Source organism: Colletotrichum graminicola (genome assembly GCF_000149035.1).
Source record: "Colletotrichum graminicola M1.001 genomic scaffold supercont1.66, whole genome shotgun sequence".
Classification (NCBI taxonomy): domain Eukaryota; kingdom Fungi; phylum Ascomycota; class Sordariomycetes; order Glomerellales; family Glomerellaceae; genus Colletotrichum; species Colletotrichum graminicola.
In genome coordinates this window covers 15,197-34,761 of record NW_007361070.1, presented here as the reverse complement: position 1 = coordinate 34,761, position 19,565 = coordinate 15,197, and the positions used below count along the sequence as shown (strand labels likewise).

General features: G+C 53.6%; 5 protein-coding genes across 5 annotated transcripts; 2 read left to right on the top strand and 3 right to left on the bottom strand.

Annotated features, from left to right (window-relative positions):
• Positions 1-2,390: 2,390 nt before the first annotated feature.
• On the top strand, positions 2,391-6,012 carry GLRG_10716 (potassium/sodium efflux P-type ATPase; the record flags this gene model as incomplete). Its single annotated transcript, XM_008101401.1, has 3 exons — positions 2,391-2,794; positions 2,918-3,526; positions 3,603-6,012. 3 exons carry the CDS (start codon positions 2,391-2,393, stop codon positions 6,010-6,012), a joined length of 3,423 nt encoding a protein of 1,140 aa, XP_008099592.1.
• Positions 6,013-7,217: 1,205 nt separating this feature from the next.
• On the top strand, positions 7,218-8,451 carry GLRG_10715 (metallo-beta-lactamase superfamily protein; the record flags this gene model as incomplete). Its single annotated transcript, XM_008101400.1, has 2 exons — positions 7,218-7,579; positions 7,662-8,451. 2 exons carry the CDS (start codon positions 7,218-7,220, stop codon positions 8,449-8,451), a joined length of 1,152 nt encoding a protein of 383 aa, XP_008099591.1.
• Positions 8,452-8,908: 457 nt separating this feature from the next.
• Positions 8,909-10,172, bottom strand: GLRG_10714 (PAP2 superfamily protein; the record flags this gene model as incomplete). The annotated part of the gene is made up of 2 exons (XM_008101399.1): positions 8,909-9,886; positions 9,969-10,172. The coding sequence occupies 2 exons, from the start codon at positions 10,170-10,172 to the stop codon at positions 8,909-8,911; spliced, it is 1,182 nt and encodes a 393-aa protein (XP_008099590.1).
• A 3,666-nt stretch (positions 10,173-13,838) lies between these two features.
• GLRG_10713 (signal recognition particle protein SRP54) lies at positions 13,839-15,557 on the bottom strand (the record flags this gene model as incomplete). Its single annotated transcript, XM_008101398.1, has 2 exons — positions 13,839-15,341; positions 15,480-15,557. The coding sequence occupies 2 exons, from the start codon at positions 15,555-15,557 to the stop codon at positions 13,839-13,841; spliced, it is 1,581 nt and encodes a 526-aa protein (XP_008099589.1).
• A 908-nt stretch (positions 15,558-16,465) lies between these two features.
• GLRG_10712 (cytochrome P450) lies at positions 16,466-18,167 on the bottom strand (the record flags this gene model as incomplete). The annotated part of the gene is made up of 3 exons (XM_008101397.1): positions 16,466-17,712; positions 17,778-17,813; positions 17,870-18,167. The coding sequence occupies 3 exons, from the start codon at positions 18,165-18,167 to the stop codon at positions 16,466-16,468; spliced, it is 1,581 nt and encodes a 526-aa protein (XP_008099588.1).
• Between the last annotated feature and the right edge of the window lie 1,398 nt (positions 18,168-19,565).

The window sequence follows — 19,565 nt, the reverse complement described above, 5'->3', positions numbered from 1 at the left end:
CGGATACACAACTGATAATCAGTCCGTCCCTTTGTCTTACCGGGCCGCTACGGAGTGCCTAGGTGGACTGCCTGCCTTACATTATACATGTGTGTGTTTCGGTATGGATTGTTTTGGCAGCATGTGACGCCCGTGAGCCCAATTGGCCCGCCCGGACACCGGAACAGCTAAGCAAACGCGCCCTTCATCCGCATCGCATCGCACCACATCATTCCGTGTCGGAGGTCGGAGACGCCTGTTTTATTTCGCACCAAGCTACTGTGCTTATTCGGTCCAATACCAACTCTATCTCCATGTCTCTCTCCACCGTGTGCGTGTTTGTGTTTGTCACTGTTTCGTTTGCGTGTCTGCCCCACGCCATTCCTTCTTTCTCCTTCCCTCCCTCCTCCTTTCCTCCTTCCCTCCCTCCGCGGCTTGTTTTTCGTCCTTGCCCCACACATGCAATTAGCCACTGTGTATTTGTAAGTGCCTAAGTACCTAGGGAGCTGATGGAAAGAGCAGGTAAGCCGAGGTGGTCCGGATCCAGAGTTGCTCCTTCTCCCTCTTCCCCAGTGCCCCCTCCCCTACCTTATTCCATTCCCCACTCCTCTCTGGGAATGCCCCACTTCCGTCGACGCCGCTTCCCTCCGCCAAGATATCCGCCAAGCGCTCCGCCAAGGTCATCGTCACCCGAGAACCACCACTCACCCGGACCGTCCCCATCTCTTCTCTAAATGCTCGGAAACGGCTCCAACTCCGTCTTCCTCCCCCCCCCAAAGATATTCATCGAAGAAGGCCAAGAAGCCAAGGAGCTTAGCACCCTGGCGTAAAACAGCCGCCTTTGCACATCTTTTTTCATTCGACCCATCAGCCAAGTTGCGATTCCATGCATACCGTCTCTTGGTAGCAGCATCTGTATCCAATCACGCACGCTGCAGTCGGCACTATGACAGAATGCCTCTGCTTCCCGCCTCTGTGCGCACTTGGACTGCCCTTGGACTCACTTCCCTTCGTGTTACCGACGCATTTGGTCCTCGCGAGAGTGGGTAACGGAGAATAGCTCGCCGCTTTTGCTACCTAGGTTCACTGTCTCTCTACAACCGCAGCACCACGTTGAAGCCGCCAGATGAAGCACTTTTCTTCATTATGTTTCAAGTCGGAAAGCGCTCCGCTTTGCTTTGTATGTATGCCAGATGATTGACTGCTTCAGCCTTTTGGGAGCAAACCGCCGTACTTATGCGTTCACAGCCAGCGCCTTCGTAGCTCCGATATCTCGGTTTACGGACGATAAACAAGGCGATAGATACAGAACTATGGTACCATTGATTGCGCTACAAATCTCCAATCGCATATGTTCATAATTAATTTTGCAAGTACCTCACAGTGTTTAAGCTCGAAGTCGTAGCCAGCTGCAACCCACAACCGAGTTTGTTATTTCTTTTATCACTCCTCCTTACGCTCTCAGCTTTCTTATGTTGTGTCTTGGGGGCATGAAGATACCTTAATTATGTGCACCTCTAGAGAGCTGTCTTGCAGTCAGTGGTCTTATTTCAATACATTAAGAATCTCCTTGTAGTCAATGTTGTCCACTCGGCTCTCGCTCTCATATATGCGGCTCCTCCTTCACATGGCTGTTGTGGGCCGCAGGCTCAGAGGATGAAAGTTCTTTCTACTGAGGTCCAAAAATATTAACGCGGGATGTAGACCTCAGAGACCTCAAAACAACATGTATTCCTCTCCCAAAAGCAATATACTTGGCTCAAAGACGATCTTACGTTCTGCGAGAGCTTGCTCTTCTCATCATCTCTCAGTGTTCTGCACCAGCTCTCGCGGCTTCGAAACGGTGATATCGAGGCAGGAATCGGTGAGCGAGGAAGCCAGGTTAGACTGACGGTTCATTTTGTCACCCCGCGGGCCGCCAAGCAGATGGTGGAGTAGGCGGGGAGGGGGGGTGTCCTGTTATCATCTGCCCAGACCTTGGCGTCTCTCATGGCTTCGTTTCTTTCTTTCTGCTCCTGCTATGTACCCCGATGACCTTGCGAGCACAAGCTTCCAAAATTTTCTAGACCTTGACAGGTTCCAAGTCTACCAGTCTCCCGGCTGTCCATCTATAAAGGTAGCCTTGTCCCCCCCCCCCCAAACCTCTACGATCTCAAAGTCTAGATTTCCAAACCCAAAAACACAACTTCTTCTCCACCTTACAGACGCAGCTGCAGTAGAAGCAGAAGAGGAAGTAGTAGAAGCTTCTTCTTGGTTCTTGAACCAATCTCTGTTTCGACTTCACGTGGAGAGACACCAAAACCTACTTTTTGACTCTTGCCAAACTGGTTTAAGCTTCCTCCTTACCAGACTTCCCTCGTGGATGGAAGCAGCCTATACCTTTTCCACGCCGCCAGCCCGGACACGACACGATGTCTGCCGACTACCCTAAGCACCCCTTCCTGCTGTCGGTCCAAGACACCGCTCAGGCGCTCGGAGTCGACCCCGACAAGGGATTGTCATCGCAGCAGGTCCAGGAAGCGCAACAAAAATACCCTGCCAATGAGTTCGAGGTCGGTGAGTCGGTGCCATGGTACACCATTCTCAGCAAACAGCTGTTCAATGCCATGGTCCTCGTCCTCGTCTTCGCCATGATTCTCAGTTTCGCCATCAACGACTACATCGAGGGCGGTGTTCTCGCCTTCGTCATCGTCGCCAATGTTACGATCGGTTTCTGGCAGGAATACCGCGCCGAGAAGCAGATGGACGCGCTGCGCACCCTCTCTGCTCCCTCAGCCAATGTTTTGCGCGACGGAAAGACAAAGGTCATCCCCAAGTAAGTTTTCACGCAATCCAGCGACGTGTAGCCTTCTGCCGACTTTCAACCCTCGCCCTTCTGACCCTCGGCCATCTTGCTTGATTCTGCTTGGCGAAAGCACACGCTGACCAGCCCCAACAGCGCCGAAGTCGTCCCCGGTGACATCATCCTGCTTAAGATGGGCGACACCGTGCCAGCCGATATGCGTATCTTTGAAGCCATGAACCTGTCTTGCGACGAACAGTCCCTGACTGGTGAGGCCCAGCCAGTCGACAAGATCTCCGAAGCCAACATTACAGTCCCCGGCAGCGACAAGCTCGCCACCGAGGAGGGAGAGGTCGGCATCGGTGACCGTCTCAACATCGCCTACGCCACCACCATCGTCCGCAAGGGCCGTGGTCGCGGCATCGTCGTCGCTACCGGCATGCAGACCGAGGTTGGCAAGATCGCCGCCTCTACACAGAAGAAGACTCGCAAGCCTGGCCGCTCCATGAACTACAAGAAGTACGGCAAACGCCAGCCCGTTGTCGGTCTTACCAAGCGCATCTACGATGCCGTCGGCAAGTTCTTGGGTCTCACCGAGGGTACTCCTCTGCAGAAGAAGCTCGCCGCCCTGGCTTACATCCTCTTCGGATGTGCCATTATCCTGGCCATCATTGTGTTTGCTGCTCACAAGTTCGACGTTACTGGCGAAGTTATCATTTACGCCGTTTCGCTCGGCATTGCCATCATTCCCGAATCTCTCGTCGCGTAAGTCCCGAGCTTTTTGTCTCCCAATTCATTCGACTTTTTTTTTTTCTTTTTCGTTTTTCTAACACCTCAACAGTGTCCTCACCATTACTATGGTTGTTGCCGTGACTGTCATGAGAAAGTCCAACGTCGTCGTCCGAGATCTCTCCGCCCTTGAGGCCCTTGGCGGCGTCACCAACATCTGCTCCGACAAGACCGGAACCCTGACCCAGGGTGCCATGATTGTCCGCAAGGCCTGGCTACCCTTCTCCCACACCTACACTGTCCGCGACTCGCAGAGCCCCAACGACCCTACCAAGGGCCGCGTCACCTACTCCGAGTCCAAGGAGCAGGAGGAGAAGGTCGGAGAGGCACCCAAGCGTGACTACGACCAGGAGCGTTCCGCCGCCGTTCTCAAGTTCGATGTGCCCGAGGAGAAGCTGCAGAACAAGCAGCCTGCCAAAGAGCCCGAGGCTGAGAATGAGGCCGAAATGACGCCCCGCCTCAAGGCCTTCCTCCTGTCCTCCGCCCTCTGCAACCTGGCCACCGTTCGGTACGATGAGGAAGAGGCCAAGTGGCAGACCACCGGCGAGCCTACCGAGATTGCGCTCCAGATCTTCTCCCACCGCTTCAAACTCGGAAAGAAGTCCCTCGAGGGCCTCGGTTGGAAGCAACTTGCCGAATTCCCCTTTGACAGCTCCATCAAGCGCATGTCCGTCATCTACGACCTTCCCCAGACGGACGAGACGTCCGATATCTGGGGCCCTGAGAACAGTCTCGTCTTCACAAAGGGTGCCGTTGAGCGAATCCTGGACCTGTGTAGCCACATCGGTTTCGGTGACGACAGAATCGAGCTCACCGAGGAGATCAAGGAAGAGGTCCTCAGCCAAATGAACAACCTGGCCTCCCAAGGACAGCGTGTACTCGCTGTTGGCTACCGCAACTGGGACGGACGTTTCACCACCAAGCAGGCCGACGTCACACAGGAGAGGGAGACCGCGCTGCGCACCGAGGTCGAGCAGGGGCTGACGCTCCTCGGCCTGGCCGGCATCTACGACCCTCCCCGCCGCGAGACTAAGCCGTCCATTGCCGAGTGCTCCTCCGCCGGTATCAAGGTCCACATGCTCACTGGCGACCACCCCGAGACCGCCAAGGCCATCGCCAAGGAGGTCGGCATCATCCCCAAGAACCTCGGCGTCCTGCCCGACGCTCTCGCCAAGTCCATTGTCCAGAAGGCCACCGACTTTGACAAGATGACGGACGAGGAGATCGACGCCATGCCCGAGCTGCCCCTGGTCATCGCCCGTTGCGCCCCCGATACAAAGACGCGCATGATCGACGCCCTCCGCCGCAGGAACGCCTTCATGGCCATGACCGGTGACGGCGTCAACGACGCCCCCTCCCTGGCCCGGGCCGACGTCGGTATCGCCATGGGCTCCGGGTCCGACGTCGCCAAGTCGGCCTCCAAGATTGTCTTGACCGATGACAAGTTCAACTCCATCGTGTCCGCCATCCGCCAGGGCCGCCGCATGTTCGACAACATCCAAAAGTTCATTCTCCACCTGCTCAGCTCCAACGTCGGCGAGGTCATCCTCCTCTGCTGCGGTCTCGCGTTCCGCGACGGCGCCGACCTTTCCGTCTTCCCCATCTCGCCCCTCGAGATTCTCTGGATCAACATGGTCACCTCGTCCTTCCCTGCCTTCGGCCTCGGCCGCGAGGAGGCTGCCGCCGACGTCATGCGCAAGCCCCCCCAGAACAAGAAGCGCGGAGTCTTCACGAACCAGATCATCGTCGACATGATCGTCTACGGCATCATCATGGGCGCCCTGACCCTGGCCACCTTCATCATCGTCGTCTACGGAGCCAACGGCGGCGCCCTGGGCAGCGAGTGCAACAAGACCTTCACCGAGGCCTGCCGGCCCGTGTTCCGCGCCCGCGCCGCCGTCTTCGCCGAGCTCACCTGGATCATTCTCATCTCCGCCTGGGAGTTCAAGAACTTGCGCCGTTCCATGTTCGCCCTGAACCCCGACAGCAAGAGCAAGTTTCCCTTCTTCAAAGACGTCTACTCAAACCGGTTCCTCTTCTGGGCCGTCATCATCGGCGCCCTCTCCGTCTTCCCCGTCATCTACATCCCCACCCTCAACACCACCCTCTTCAAGCACATCGGCATCACCTGGGAGTGGGGAATCGTCGTCGGCTTCACCCTCCTCTACGTCATTGGCGTCGAGGCCTGGAAGTTCGTCAAGCGCACCTTCAACCTCCTCGACGACCACCAGGTCGTCAAGGGCGCCTTCAGCCAGGGCGGTGAGGAAGACGGCCGCGACTTCAAGAAGACCATCACCTTCAGCTCCTTCAAGAGCTGGCACTCCTTCGGCCGCAAGGACACCGGCGAGTCGACCGGCCGCCGCAGCCGTTCCCAGCACCGCACCAACACCAACCTCTCGGGCGAGACCCGCACCGGCGAGGGCTCTCCCCCCAACCACACCAGCAGCAACGAGAAGGTCTGATGAATCTTCTTTATGATGATGTCCATCGTCAGACGGGAGAAGAGGAGAAAAAAAGAAGCATTGTCGAATTCGTCGTTTTTTTGTTCTTTTGCTATTTGATGCCAAAAGATGCGTAAATGATACCACTATCACGTAGGGGGATATTGTTTGCACCAAACGCGTGGTAGCCAGAGGCTTACTTCCACGCCATGACTTTGACGGCCGAGCTTCTTGGGGGGAGGAACGGCAGAGAGCATGACCGAGAGTTGGGTGGAATCCGATTCAGGTTGGTGGCCTGTTTGGCCGGCCTTTTGATGAGAAATGCGGATTCGCATGAAAATATCCGTAGATCAAGAGGATCCGTACGTAGTCTTGCCATTTGGTTAATGCCGTACTTAATAATGACCCTATCATTTCAACCTTGTTCGGTTACAAATCATGTTTCAATGTGATGACCAATAAGCCCTAACTAAGCTTTATGCTGCAATGCACACAAGTTCCTACACGTCTGACTTGATGCCCCATTCGGATTGAAGTCTTGAGCGATTTCAGGCTCCTGAACCAAAAGAATTGTCCATGCAGGACGCTGCCGTTTTGGATCATGCTCCGTGGATATTATCACCTAGGAAGCCTGAGTGGCTAAGATGTCGACATTTGTATATATGACGTGGAGGCCATGGCTGGAGCCGTGGCAGCTGACATCAGGAAGCTCATCAGCATGTTTGGTGTGGGCAACTTTGGGGAGTGTCCGGCTTTGTCGTCCGGACTCCGGACCAAAGCCTTGCCGACAGGAAATCCGAGCCATCCTCGGTTTATCCGCGGCCTGTCATCTTGGTCAGCCCGCATGTTCCGTCACCCTGAGTGTCCGAGTCTTGCCGAAAGCTGCATACCTGCATCCATCAATGCGGCCTACTGCAGCATGTCAGCTCTAAAGTCTTTCGTGAGGAGTGTTGAGAACGACACTTATACTTTGACTTTCTCCGGGCGTGTTACAGTAATATTGCGTACCTGTGCTACCTGAAGACGGACGGACTTGCAAATGTACCATAATTAGCTCCAGAAGCGACATGCAAGATACCCAAGAAGTAGAGAGTAAGCCGGCGCCAAGAGGGTCATCCAACCCCCTCGACTCATGATATAAAGCTGGCGCTGCCGGCATGATTATGTCGACCCAGAAATAACATAAACCGACTGTTTTATGAGCGGCAAACGGGAAACATCTCAAAATGTCCGCGACAGACTCCCTGAACATCCCCGCATCAACCTCCACGGTCCACGTCTCCGTCATCGACACGACCTTAGATGGGGACCTCCCCACGGCGCCCTTCATGGGCCCCGCCATCAAGGGCTTCGAGAGATGGCACGGCGTCGGGTACGCCTTCCTGGTGACCCACGCGGATGCGGAGGGGAACGAACGGCGTGTAGTGTTCGACCTCGGCCTGCCCAAAGACTGGGAGAACGACTTTTCGCCACCCATCATCGAAGCGGCCAAGGCAATGGACATGACCATGACGGCGCAGAAGTACGTCTCGGAGATTTTGGCCGAGAATGGCGTTGATCTGGGGAGCATCGAAGCCCTGATCTGGAGGTAACGTGCCTCCCACCGTGCCGCTGAATCAGTCGGTATCTGGAAACGGCCCCGTCGAAAGCTCACACGCGCGCGCGCACAGCCACGCTCACCCGGACCACATCGGCCGGCCGTCCCTCTTCCCCCCCTCTGCGTCCCTCATCGTCGGGCCGGGCGTCAAGCAGGCCTACTTCCCAGGCTGGCCCGCCGTTCCGGACGCCCCGATCCTCGCCCGCGAGTTCCAGGGCCGCGAGGTCCGCGAGCTCGACTTCGGCGCCGCCGACCTCGAGATCGGCGGCCTCGGGGCCCTCGACTACTTCGGCGACGGCAGCTTCTACCTGCTCTCGGCCCCGGGCCACGCCGTCGGCCACGTCAACGCCCTGGCGCGCACGACGGCGGACAGCTACATCTACATGGCCGGCGACTCGTTCCACCACAGCTCGTGCTGCGGCCGCACACCGGCGCGCGGCTGCCCGAGGACGTGCGCCTGCCGGGAGGGAGGGGGCTGTGCTGCGCGGGGCGGGCGTTCCACGCCATCCACCCCCGTCGCCGGCAACGCGGCGGAGCTGAAGCACTACAGCCGGGTGCTGGGGCCGGCGGGCGGCGACGCCGACGGGATCGCGTTCAACACGATCCCCGAGACGCCGGACGGGGCCACGCTGCTGGCGCTGGACGTGCGCGAGGCGCGGGAGACGGTGGAGGCGGTGAAGCGGTTCGACGCGAGCCCGGACGTCTTGGTCGTCGCGGCGCACGACGGGAGCCTGTACGGGGTCATGGAGTACTTCCCGAAAGGCGCCAACGAGTGGAAGAGCAAAGGGTGGAGGGAGAGCGGGAGGTGGTTGTTCTTGAGGGATTTCGAGAAGCCGCTCGAGGTTGCCGGTGTATCTGCATGAACGGGGTGTAGATGAACACGGTTTATTGTAATAGAAAGAGAAGTTATGATAGTACACGCAACCAAAGCATACTGGAAAGCCGGTTTTAGTCCACAGCGAAGATGACCCTCGCTAGAGCAACTTGCTGGATGAGAAAGGTGGTTGAATGGCACGAGCAGTCACTGACAAAGAATAGTATCATATCACACTGATGGATGATCAAGGTATTGGTATTAATACTTCAGTAATGTTACCAACGCGCGGGAAGACTATTTTACACTCGAGCTGTAGGGTATTATATGTGTGTCTTCCCAGCAAGGCCGTCACTCATTAGTTTCAAAACTCCAAACACTCCAATGCCAATGTGGCAAAAGCTCCAAAAGTTTTCAACTCGGCGGTTGACCGACATTCGACAAAGGATGCTTGGCGAGCATCCGTCGAAAAAGTACAATGATGGGGGAGAGGGTTTTTCCCAGTCTTAGACCATCGCATCGGGATGACGCGCCCCGGAGCCGACGGGCTTGCGGGAGCCAACAGGCTCACCATAATCGTTGACACCGGTGCCGTGCATGCCGGTGGTGGCGCCTTGACCGTGACCCAAGTGCTTCTCGGCGCCGTGCATCATGCCACCGGAGCCGCGGTTGCCCCAGCCGGCCTTGCGGGTGAAGACGGCATCGTAGAGCTCGGCGCCGGCACCGTAAGAGAAGGGCTGGCCGCGGTTGAGGGGAATGTGATTGAAACGGAAGTCCCACACAGCGGCGTAGGTCATGCGGTAGGCGGAGAAGGCGAAGGTGGTGCCAATGGCGGCGCCGGCGAACACGTCGTACCAGTTGTGGAACTCGTCGATGGTGAGGGCGCCCCCGATGAGGACGGCGCCGAGGATGGGGATGTAGGTGACGATGAGCTTCCACATGGCCGGGTGGTAGTCGGAGAAGACCTTGAGCTTCGCGTTGAGGTAGAGGTAGAGATAGCCGAGGCCGGCGAAGGCGGCGGTGGTGTGGCCGCTGGGGAAGCTCTCGAGAGCGTCGTTGATCTCCTTCTGGTCGCCGGTGCAGACCTCCTTGGTGACGTAGAGGGACTGGAAGCCGGCGGCGCTGTAGCCGGTGCGGGCGATGCCGCCCTGGTTGGCGGTGACGCGGGACAGATCAGGCTGGCAGGCCTCGAGGAAGTGGGGGCGCAGGCCGCCGATGAGGAACTTGATGAAGACCTGGAAGACGGCGGCGCAGATGAGGGAGTAGAGCAGGCCGATGACAGCGTTGTTGACGTCCCAGAAGGAGCGGATGCGGATCTGCATGAGGAGGATGATGCAGATGGGGATGACGGAGGCCAGGAAGGCGGCGAGCCAGATGGGGATGATCTCGTTGCGCATGGGGTAGGCAAACTGAGGGTAGACGACCTCGCCGTCGGCGAAAGTGACGGCGAAGGAGCGGCTCGGGGCTGGAGGGGCCATGTAGATCTGGGGTGGGTGTTTGTGTTAGTTGAGCTGTCACGCGTGGGGCGTTTTCCTTTCCCATTTTCTCTCCCCAGACGTTACTTACACCGAGACCGAGGGCGCCCATGCAGATCATGGTGATGATGTCGAGGAGCGTTCCCTTGAGCCACTGGCCAAAGGTAGGACGGCGGGACATGGTGTACGGCTCGGCGGTGCGGCGCTTGTTGTTGGCGACTCCGTGGTGGCCGTTGGCGTGGCCGCTGGCAGGGGCGGTCGCCGCGGGCTCACGACGCTTTCCAAAGATACCCATGGTGATTATGGTGTTGTTGTTGTTATGGGGCTACTGGTAAGTGTTGATGGCTTCTTTGCTTTCCAATGTGCGTGCGAAGGTGCTGGTGCTGATGTAGACGGATCAAGACTCGCAAGAGACAACGCCAAGACGGGTTGGCTGTGCTTGTGCCTCGCCGGGAGCTGCAAGGTGTTTCTTGGCGAGCTTGATGTTGGATGGATGGCTGGTTGGCGGTGGCTTGAACGTCAAGAGAACGAGGCGAGTAGAGAAGGGGGAGAAGGGCAGCGTCGAATTTAAGCTTAGGAATAAGGTATTGTAGCATGGTTCTTGGGCCAGGACAGGCGCCCAAGACGACATGCGGCAAGGGTCAGGAAGGAAGGCATTTTTTCTTCTTCTTGACGTCATATTTGTTCAATTCCGCAGTTGGGGCACCATGGTCGATTTGGGAGGAAAAAAGGGTCGTTGGATGGAGTGACTTACTCCGTAGTGTGTGTGTGTGTGGACACGCAGCGTAACGCAATGCAGCGCACGAACGCGCAAGCAAGAGGCTGTCGCGCATCAAGGGTGGACATGCCATATGTCATTCCAGCCCTGGCTCATTTCAGGCTTGTCCCACGATGTACATTGTACGGATACTCCGTACCTCCATGACAATTGTGTGTACCAGTCCAAGTCTTGTTCCGCACTTAACCCCCGGATTGTGGCTGGTGATTCGTTGATTTAGTCCAAGTGGCGCCGTGGGAAGCGCAAGGAAAAACAAAAACAAAATAAAATAATAGAATATAACAGAATAAAGCCAATGCGTTCATTCAAAACCACCCCTGTTTGTCGATAACCACTTGTTTTCCCTCCATCTCTCTCTTACTCGAGAGAATACTGTCGACGACGACAGCTCCAGCCACAACCAGAAAATGAATACCGTCCACACTCGTCGAATTCGAAATCCGCACAGACCGCGGGCTGCTGGAAGGGGGCTAGCGGGCTGGCAGAAACAGGGATCTAGAAGTAGCAAATACAGGGGTTAGTCATGTACGTCAGAAGCAAATTAGGTGGCAAGGGCTAGCAAACAGACTTTAAATAGGCATTGGATTTCCTCCTATCCTTCTACATCTTGCTAGATTTCCTATAGCCTTATTAAACTGCCTCTAATAGCTTACTAGACGTCTTTAGCTAGAGATATATACTCTTAGTAGTTATTATTTATATTAACGTTAGATATCTCTTCTTATTTTATTTCCTTCTTAATATAGGCGTTATAGTTAAAGTTATCCTAACTATCTTATAATATCTTCTTATTTAGTATATCCTTAATCTAAATCTTATTAATATTACTTTTATCTAGATTTATACTAATCTTATACTAAAAAAAGGATTACTAGACTATATTACCTCTTTTAGCTAGGTAATAAGTAGCTATTATAATAGTATAAGTAACTATAATATATTTTATTAAAGTTAACTACTTAATAGGTTAAATAGGCTTATTAGGCTAGTAGGTAGTAGCTTACTCCTTTTACTATATATATTTATTTATTACTTTAGATAACTACTACTTAAAGGGCTTATTAATAGTAGTATTAAGAGGTTAAAAAAGAGAGGTTATACTAAGTAGTATAAGGCTAGGCGTAACGTAATAAAAGTAAAGTTATAATAGTATTATAAAGGTCTTATAAAAGGTAGTAATATCTATAACTAAGAGGTATTCTTACCTTACTATAAGAAAGAAAAATTTATTAGTTAGCTACTACTTAAGAAGATACTTATTATTATAAGCTATATTATTATATTTAACTATTACCTTATTACTATATAAGCTACTTTTATATACCTTAAGTTAGCTACTTATATTAGTAAGCCTACTATAAAAAATTAACTTAGGTAGTAACTATTAAATCCTATTAGTAAAGATATAAAGGATTAAAGTAGCTTACTACTTACTCTAGCTACTATAGTTAGTTTTACTAGCTATAGTATAGGCCCCTTAGGCTACCTAAGTTAATCTATTAAGGTATTTAAAAGGGATAAGGGTCTTATTAAAGTTAATAATACAGTTAGGAGGAAATTAGAGGCTGCTAATAGGCTAGTAGGCTAATAAAGGCTAACTAACCTATTAGTTAAAGTAAAGAAAGTTAGTAATAATAGTAAGGTATTTAGCAGGTAGCTTTAAGGCTTACTTTATAATCTAGTAGTATAAAATACTTTATTATATAAGGAAGCTACTAAACTAGCCTATAGAGAATTAGAAGAGGTAGGTATAAGTAGGTAGGTTACTAGTAATAATAGTATTAAGGTATATAGTAGTAAAAATAGCCTAGGCCTTTTACTTAAACTATCTAGTAGTAATAATCTTATTATAGGCTTATTATTATTAGAAGTAACTATAAAAGTTAGCTTCTAACGCTAGCTACTTTAGTTAATAGCGTATAGTTAGGGTAATAGTAGTATCTTAGTGTTAATACTAAGTAACTACTATTAAAAACAGTATCTTAAAGTAGGTAGCAGCCTTATAAAAGGTTAGGTAGTAGAGGCTGTTAGTAAGGTCTAAAGGGGTATTACTAGCCTGTTATTACTATCTATCTCATTTCTTGTCAGCTCATACGCACATGGGTAGCGGAGTGATACCGCTTACTAGGTATCGAGATGGCCTCGAACGCGTTTGATCGGCCAGGTACTTTTGTAGCCTTGGAATCATTGATGCGCCCGAAATGACATGGGTTTGTGCAGCGTTACGGTACGCCTCGGAGGCGATTGTCTTGTCCAACGGAATATTGACTTGGACTAGGTACATGCTCTACCGGTACTGTTGTAAATGAGGTCCAGGCTGCTATGGCGTAAGGCTGCCCGTCGACAAGCCCAGACCTCTCTAGATATCTGGCGTTCCGAGGCTCTGATTGGGCGACTCGGCTCTCCAGTGCCGGTGACAGGGGTTCCAGGCGATGGGAACGGACCTACAGGTGAATACCCACGCGCGTCGGAGGCGGGATGACGTCGGTTGGACATCTCTACCTACAAGGGGGAGAGAGAAAAAAAGACTTTTAAATTCCAAAGGACAAGCATGGGACGAGGACGAGACAGCGGGGCCTTGCCGACGTCATCCTGCGCCCAAGTTTGTTTCCTCCCCATGCCACACGCATACACGCACACACTCACCACATCACGCGGCCCACCAGATCAGATCACTGCCAATCACCATCATTCCGACAATCCATGACCTGCCGGCTTTGCCTCGTTGCGAGCCATCGACACGCCCCGGGTCGGACGTTCTCCGTCCTAGGCAGAAAAATAACAAACGACGAAGCAGAACGGACGGATGGCATCGAACCCGGCACACCAAATCCATAGAGTAGTGTAGCATTGTCTTCAGGGTTGAGAGACTTCTTTTTGCTGCATTTCGACCTCCTAAACGCCAAGCCTATGAGAGTAAAAGAGGGCTCCGAATGTGGTCCCGCCCCCTAACGACTCCGAGTTTCACCGTCGTGTCTTCAGCCAAGTGGTGTATCTCCTCCACCCCCCCCCTCCTGTGGTCTCTCGACTTTCGGTCGCTCTGATGATGCAACATCATTTGTATGGATATGTTCTTAGGCGTCATCCCTCTCCCACTCTCTCACCACCGGAAAAGATATGGATAAAACAACAAGGTGGGAAAAAAGGGAAACAGGAAAAAGGGAAGAAAGAAGTTTGTGAATTTTAACCCCGGCGTCCTCGGCCACCTCCCGGCATCCCCGGCATCCCCGGCATGCCGGGCATACCGCCGCCCATGCCCATCTGCCGCATCATGGCCGACATGTCGGGCATCCCGCCACCGCCACCGCCGCCGCCTAGCATCTTCATGAGGCTGCCCATGTCCGGCATGCCGCCGCCGCCGGCCCCGGCACCGCCCATGCTCTGCAGGCGCTTCTGCATGGCCGCCAGCTGCTGGGCCTTGTTCCCACCGGCCATGGCCGACTGCGCGCGCTGCATGTTCTTCATGTTGCCGCCCATCTTCTTGGCCATGCCCGCCATCATGCGCTGCTGCGTCAGCAGGTCCTCGACCTCGCGCACCGACGTGCCGGACCCGTGGGCCACCCTCGTCATCCGCGTCGGCTGCTCGATGAACATCTTGCCGTCCGAGTCGAGCTCCTTGTCCGTCATTGAGTCGCAGATGTAGATCATACGCTTGAGCTTCGCGCTGCCCTCCTCGTCGTCCATCCCTTGCATCATGCCGCTCATGCCCGGGATCATGCCCGCCATCTTGGACAGCGGGCCCATCTTCATGATGTTGGAGAGCTGGTCCCGCAGGTCGCGCACCGTGAAGATGCCTTCAGTGATGTGCTTTATCGTGTCTTTCTGGTCCAGCTTCAGGCTCTGGACGTGCTCGACTAGGCCGGCCATGTCGCCCATGCCGAGCAGCTTGGAGACGAACTGCTGCGGCGCGAAGCGCTCAAAGTCGAGCATGTGCTCGCCCGTGCCGATGAAGACGATGGGCGTATGTGTTGCAGCGACGGCGGAGATGGCACCACCGCCCGAGGCATGACCGTCCGTCTTGGTGATGATGATGGCACCAAAGTCGGCCGCTTCCTTGAAGGCCTTGGCCTGCGACTCGGCCTGCTGACCGATGGATGCGTCGAGTACCATGATGGTCTCGTCGGGCCGGATCGCCGTCTGAATGTCCACCATCTCCTGGAACAGTGCCTCCTCTTGCCTGTGCCTTCCCGAAGTGTCGACGATGATGATCTCAAACTTTTCCTTCTTGAACTTGTCTACGCCCTCCTTGGCGACGACGGCGGGATCCGTCTCGGTCAACGAGCCGTAGTAGGGGATCTTGGCCTTGGTGGCGTTCTGCTTCAGCTGGTCAAAGGCACCGGCACGGAAGGTATCGGCGCACACGAGACAGGCCTTGAAGCCGCGGGCCTGGTAGTGTCGTGCGAGCTTCGTACACGTCGTCGTCTTGCCGGCACCCTGCAGGCCGACGAACATGACGATGTTGGACTTGCCCTTCTTGGGCTTGAAGGGCTCGGCGTGGGGGTCGACGAGCTTGACGAGCTCATCGAAGACGGCCTTCTGGATCAGACGCTTCTTGTTGACGGCGGGTGGGAGTTCCTTGAAGTTGACGGTGCTCTTGATGGACTTTCGCAGTTGGCCGACGAGGCGCACGTTGACGTCTGCTTCGAGCAGGGCGGCGCAGATCTCCTTGAGCATGCCATCGAAAGCCTGTAACGCGGGGCGGGAGAGAGCCGTCCGTTAGTATAACTGTGCCTGCCTATCTCTGCCAACCGGTGGCGATGCGACCAAGGGGGTTCTGCGGGGTGAGGGGGGTAGGAACAGAGAGGAGAGGGGCGGCGGACGCACCTTTTCGTCGAGATTGGGCTCTCTGGTGAGATTCGAGACGGCCGTGTTGATGCGGCGACCGAGATCTTGGAGGACCATGGCGGGCGGTTTGCGGCTATCGAGCCGACTTTGGGTTCTTTTGGTGATGCGATGCGTTCGAGGCTGGCGACGTGTTGCAAATGGGAATTTGGAGGTGGGATGGATGTCGATTGCTACGCTAAAGCTACGCCGGCGCCACCAGAAACTCGGAATCCATGCCTCTGACTGGCGAGTCTGAAGTGAAGTGTGGGGGGGATTGCGGTTCGCGGGACGTCGGATGCACCGTTTCTCCAGGAAACGTCAGGTACTTTGTATACAGTTCAAATGTCTCGCTTAAACTGTAGATTGGGCACTGTGGAAATACCAGTGCTAATAATTACTTATCTGCGTTCTGACCTTTTGCCATATGGTTCTCATCATCATATGCATTCAACGGCTCCATCCGAATATAACTGACGCTTGGGAAGAGATTCTGGACACCTGGAAATCGTCTCAGCTTTTATAGAGATATCTAAGGAATTCGTCTCCGTCAAGATCAAGTTCGTCGTGTGTTCGCCCTTTCTGCGTACTTCAATGTTGTATTCATAATCCGGCCACTCGACTATTCAGACATTTCCACAGTCATTAAACACCACCAAAATCGTCGATATTCAAAAACTCCTGCCTGACACTTTGAGTAGATAGGAAATTCACAACCACCACCTCCTCCTTGATGTTTCCGGAAAGATTACCATGCTACTTGGGATGGTTACCCTTGTCGTGTGTCGTGAGAACATGGAATCTGTTTATTCTAGTAATTCCTTGATAACCGCTCCTTCATTTTCCTCGTTTCTCGTGACAAAAAGTGCAATTCTTGCAGGTGCTCTCGATCCATCTCTCGTTGCCGCATCAGCTCATGCCTCGAAGCCTAATGGTACAGCATCCACATCAATCACCATATAAACCACTTCAACCTTGGCCCGCTGGTATCATTCCTTCTTGATTTTCGCCACGAACCGGGCTCTCACACCCGTAAGCATCGCCATGAAGTAGTACTGTATCTCCTCTTCAGGCGGCATGACAACCTCCACGTCAAAGTGCTCCAGTAACGCAGGGATGGTCTTGTACACCACCAGCTCGGCGAGGTGTCGCCCGGGACACATCCTGCCCCCGCCGCCCCAGGTGAGGTTGAAACGCTCCATGGACTTGACGTCTCTTTCCGCGTCCAGCCAGCGGTCCGGGTTATACTCTTCGGCATCGTCCCCAAAGATGGCTGTGTTCCTGTGCAGGGACACGGGGTTGCACCCGACGGTCGTCCCCTGCGGGAACGTCCGCCCGTGGACGGCGAGGCCTTCGGGAGGCACCGTGCGGGGCAGCGCCATCCCGAGGACAGGGTAAAGCCGTTGAGCCTCCTTAATGGCCGCCTGGGTGTATAACAGACGCACGGCGTTGTCGTACACCTTGGGATCCACAGCCGCCGAGCGCACCTCCTCGGCCGCTCTCCGCTGCACCTCCGCGTGGGACCCGATCGTGGCCATGATGGACGTCAGCGCTGAGCACATGGTCTCGTGACCGGCGCCGAAGTTAGTGATGGCCATGCGGCGCAGGTACGCCTCGGAGAACTCTGGCTTGTCCTTATGCAGCCGGATCAGGTCTGAAAGGAAGTCGTCCTTGCGGTCGTTCTTCGGAACCGGCTTGCCCGCGAGGGCAGCCGTCACACGCCGCGAGACCTGCCTGTAGACGCCCGTGAAGAAGGGCCTAAAGTTCCGGGGCGTCCTGTACGTCACACGCCAGATATTAGCAAACGCGCGCCCGAGCGCCTTAGAGAGCAGCTCCGCCCGGACAGCGAGGGGAAAGAGCCCGAAGACGGACTTGCGGCGCCAGCCCATGTATCCGTGGCTGCTGGACGCGTGGTCCGTCCTGTCACGGAGGTAGTTGGGCGACCAGGAAAGGACGATGGCCGAGAGGGACTCGACCGCGATGATGTGCATCCACTCCTTCAAGTCAACCTCGGCGCCGTCTAGCGAGCGGAGGGTGGCGATGACCCTCTCAAGCACGGCATCGAGCGCTGGTTCGTGGCGCTTCAGATGTGCGGTTTGGTAGAGGGGTCCTATTAGTCGACGTTGGAGGCGGTACCGCTCCGTGTCGCGTTCGGACAGCAGGTCGAGGGTATCGGGGGATGTAAATGTCGGCAGGGGGGTGTAAGTGATGTCCGGCCTCTGCAGCGCAGTAGATACTGTTTGATGACGGTAAGTGTGGTGTCTTGTAATATGTTCCCAGAGGCCCTGGCAGAGCACGTACGGTAAAAGTCGGACTTGTCGTAGCCACTGCCAGCACCTGGGTACAAGTTAGTCATCGCTCAACCGTAAAGTAAGTTTTGTCAATGAGCATACGGTAAATATGCTTGAAAGCATCTGCAGAATCGAACCAGACCTCGTTAGGCCCAACGCGCACAGCTGGGCCGTAGCGCTTATGCAGCCTCTTACCCAACTTCAGCATCCGCCCGTTGCGAACTTGCCAAGCGTACCAGACATTGGAAATGGCCGCCAACCTGGGCCCGGGGACGCGAGCAAGGGGGTGGAGGAGCAGACGGTACCCGATGATGACGAGCGTGACAAGGAGCAGGGATATGGACGTGAGCAGCACCGAGTCGCGGACAAGGGTCACTGCGCTGTGAAACCCAAGAGACATGCTGTGCACGCCGAGCGCTGAAGAAGACATCGCCACGCCGGCGCCACGGGCGGATGCGCACGAGAGCGTAGGGGTGGGGTTCGATGTGGTGAGTTTGCACGGTTATGAGTGAAGGAGCAAGTGAGTGACTCAGTGAGAGGTGAGAGCGACATGAGTGAATGAGTAAGTGAGTGAGTGTGGTGCATAGGATGTGGCGGTTGAGGCTTTCGCCTGCGCTCGCTGTGGGAAAAATTTGGTTGCGGGCGGCTTCGCCTGATTGCCCTTCGGACCGGCCCCACCAGGCCCGAACGGGGAATCGGATATGGGCGCGAGCCAATTGGCGTTTGGTTATGGTTTGCTGGGGTTCCCTTTGGTGCTTGGACGTTGGAGGCCCGCGACAATGGCCTATGAACCGGCCAGAACGTCGTGGGTGTTTAGGAGAAAGCGAATGCTGTGCTGCTAGAATGTTGCAGATCTATTTCCCCGGCGTTGGATGAGAAATAGATCCCGACGTTTCGCCGCTGTAGAGAGAGCTCATGACAGTTATGGTAGTCGTATTATGCAGTTTGTCTCTGGTTTCAGAAGCCGAGTTTCCGCGTACAGCACTCTAATTAACCAGCGTACGTCATTGGGATGCAGTACTTGTAGGTTATAATGAAAGACTAGGTAACAGTATAACCGCCAGGATGCGTTTTAAACTTGGTTTCGTCATTGTCACTGCCATAGCCGCCATTGGCCACCTAGAGCCGGCGCCACAGGTCTCCGGCCCGGTCCATATTACCGGCTCCGGATTCGTCTCCTAGTAGCGAGGTAATATAAATGAATCTGTTACGATGTTGATTATTGCCTAGATATTAGTGGTATAGATTAACGCTAATAAAGCAGCTATAATAACTATAGCCTGTTTACTATAAAATCCACTAGATCTATAGGGGGATTTAATAGTAATTTTACTATAGATATACTAGATCTATAGGTATATTATGTAGCAGATTTACTATATAATCCTATAATAGTTTTCTACTTTATATATAATTTAAAACTTATTTTAACTTCTTATTATTTATTACTACTTATTAATATATATAGTTAACTATATTACTACCTTAGTAATAGCTAATTCTTATATAACTATAACCTTATATATAACCTTAAAATAATACTAATATATATATAAGATATTTAGTATAACCTTTACTTCTAGATATAGACCTATAGAGATTTACTCTTTATAGTTATTAAATAGTAAGGATTATAATAGTAAAAGCATACAGTAGTGTAATTAAGGACTCTAGTTATAATAGTAAAGTATAAACAAACACTATAACACCTTATAACTTAAAGTAACTTAGGTACATAGACTAATTATAATAAACGTTAGGGCTCTAATTAGGCTTTTAATACTAATTAGAGACTTTA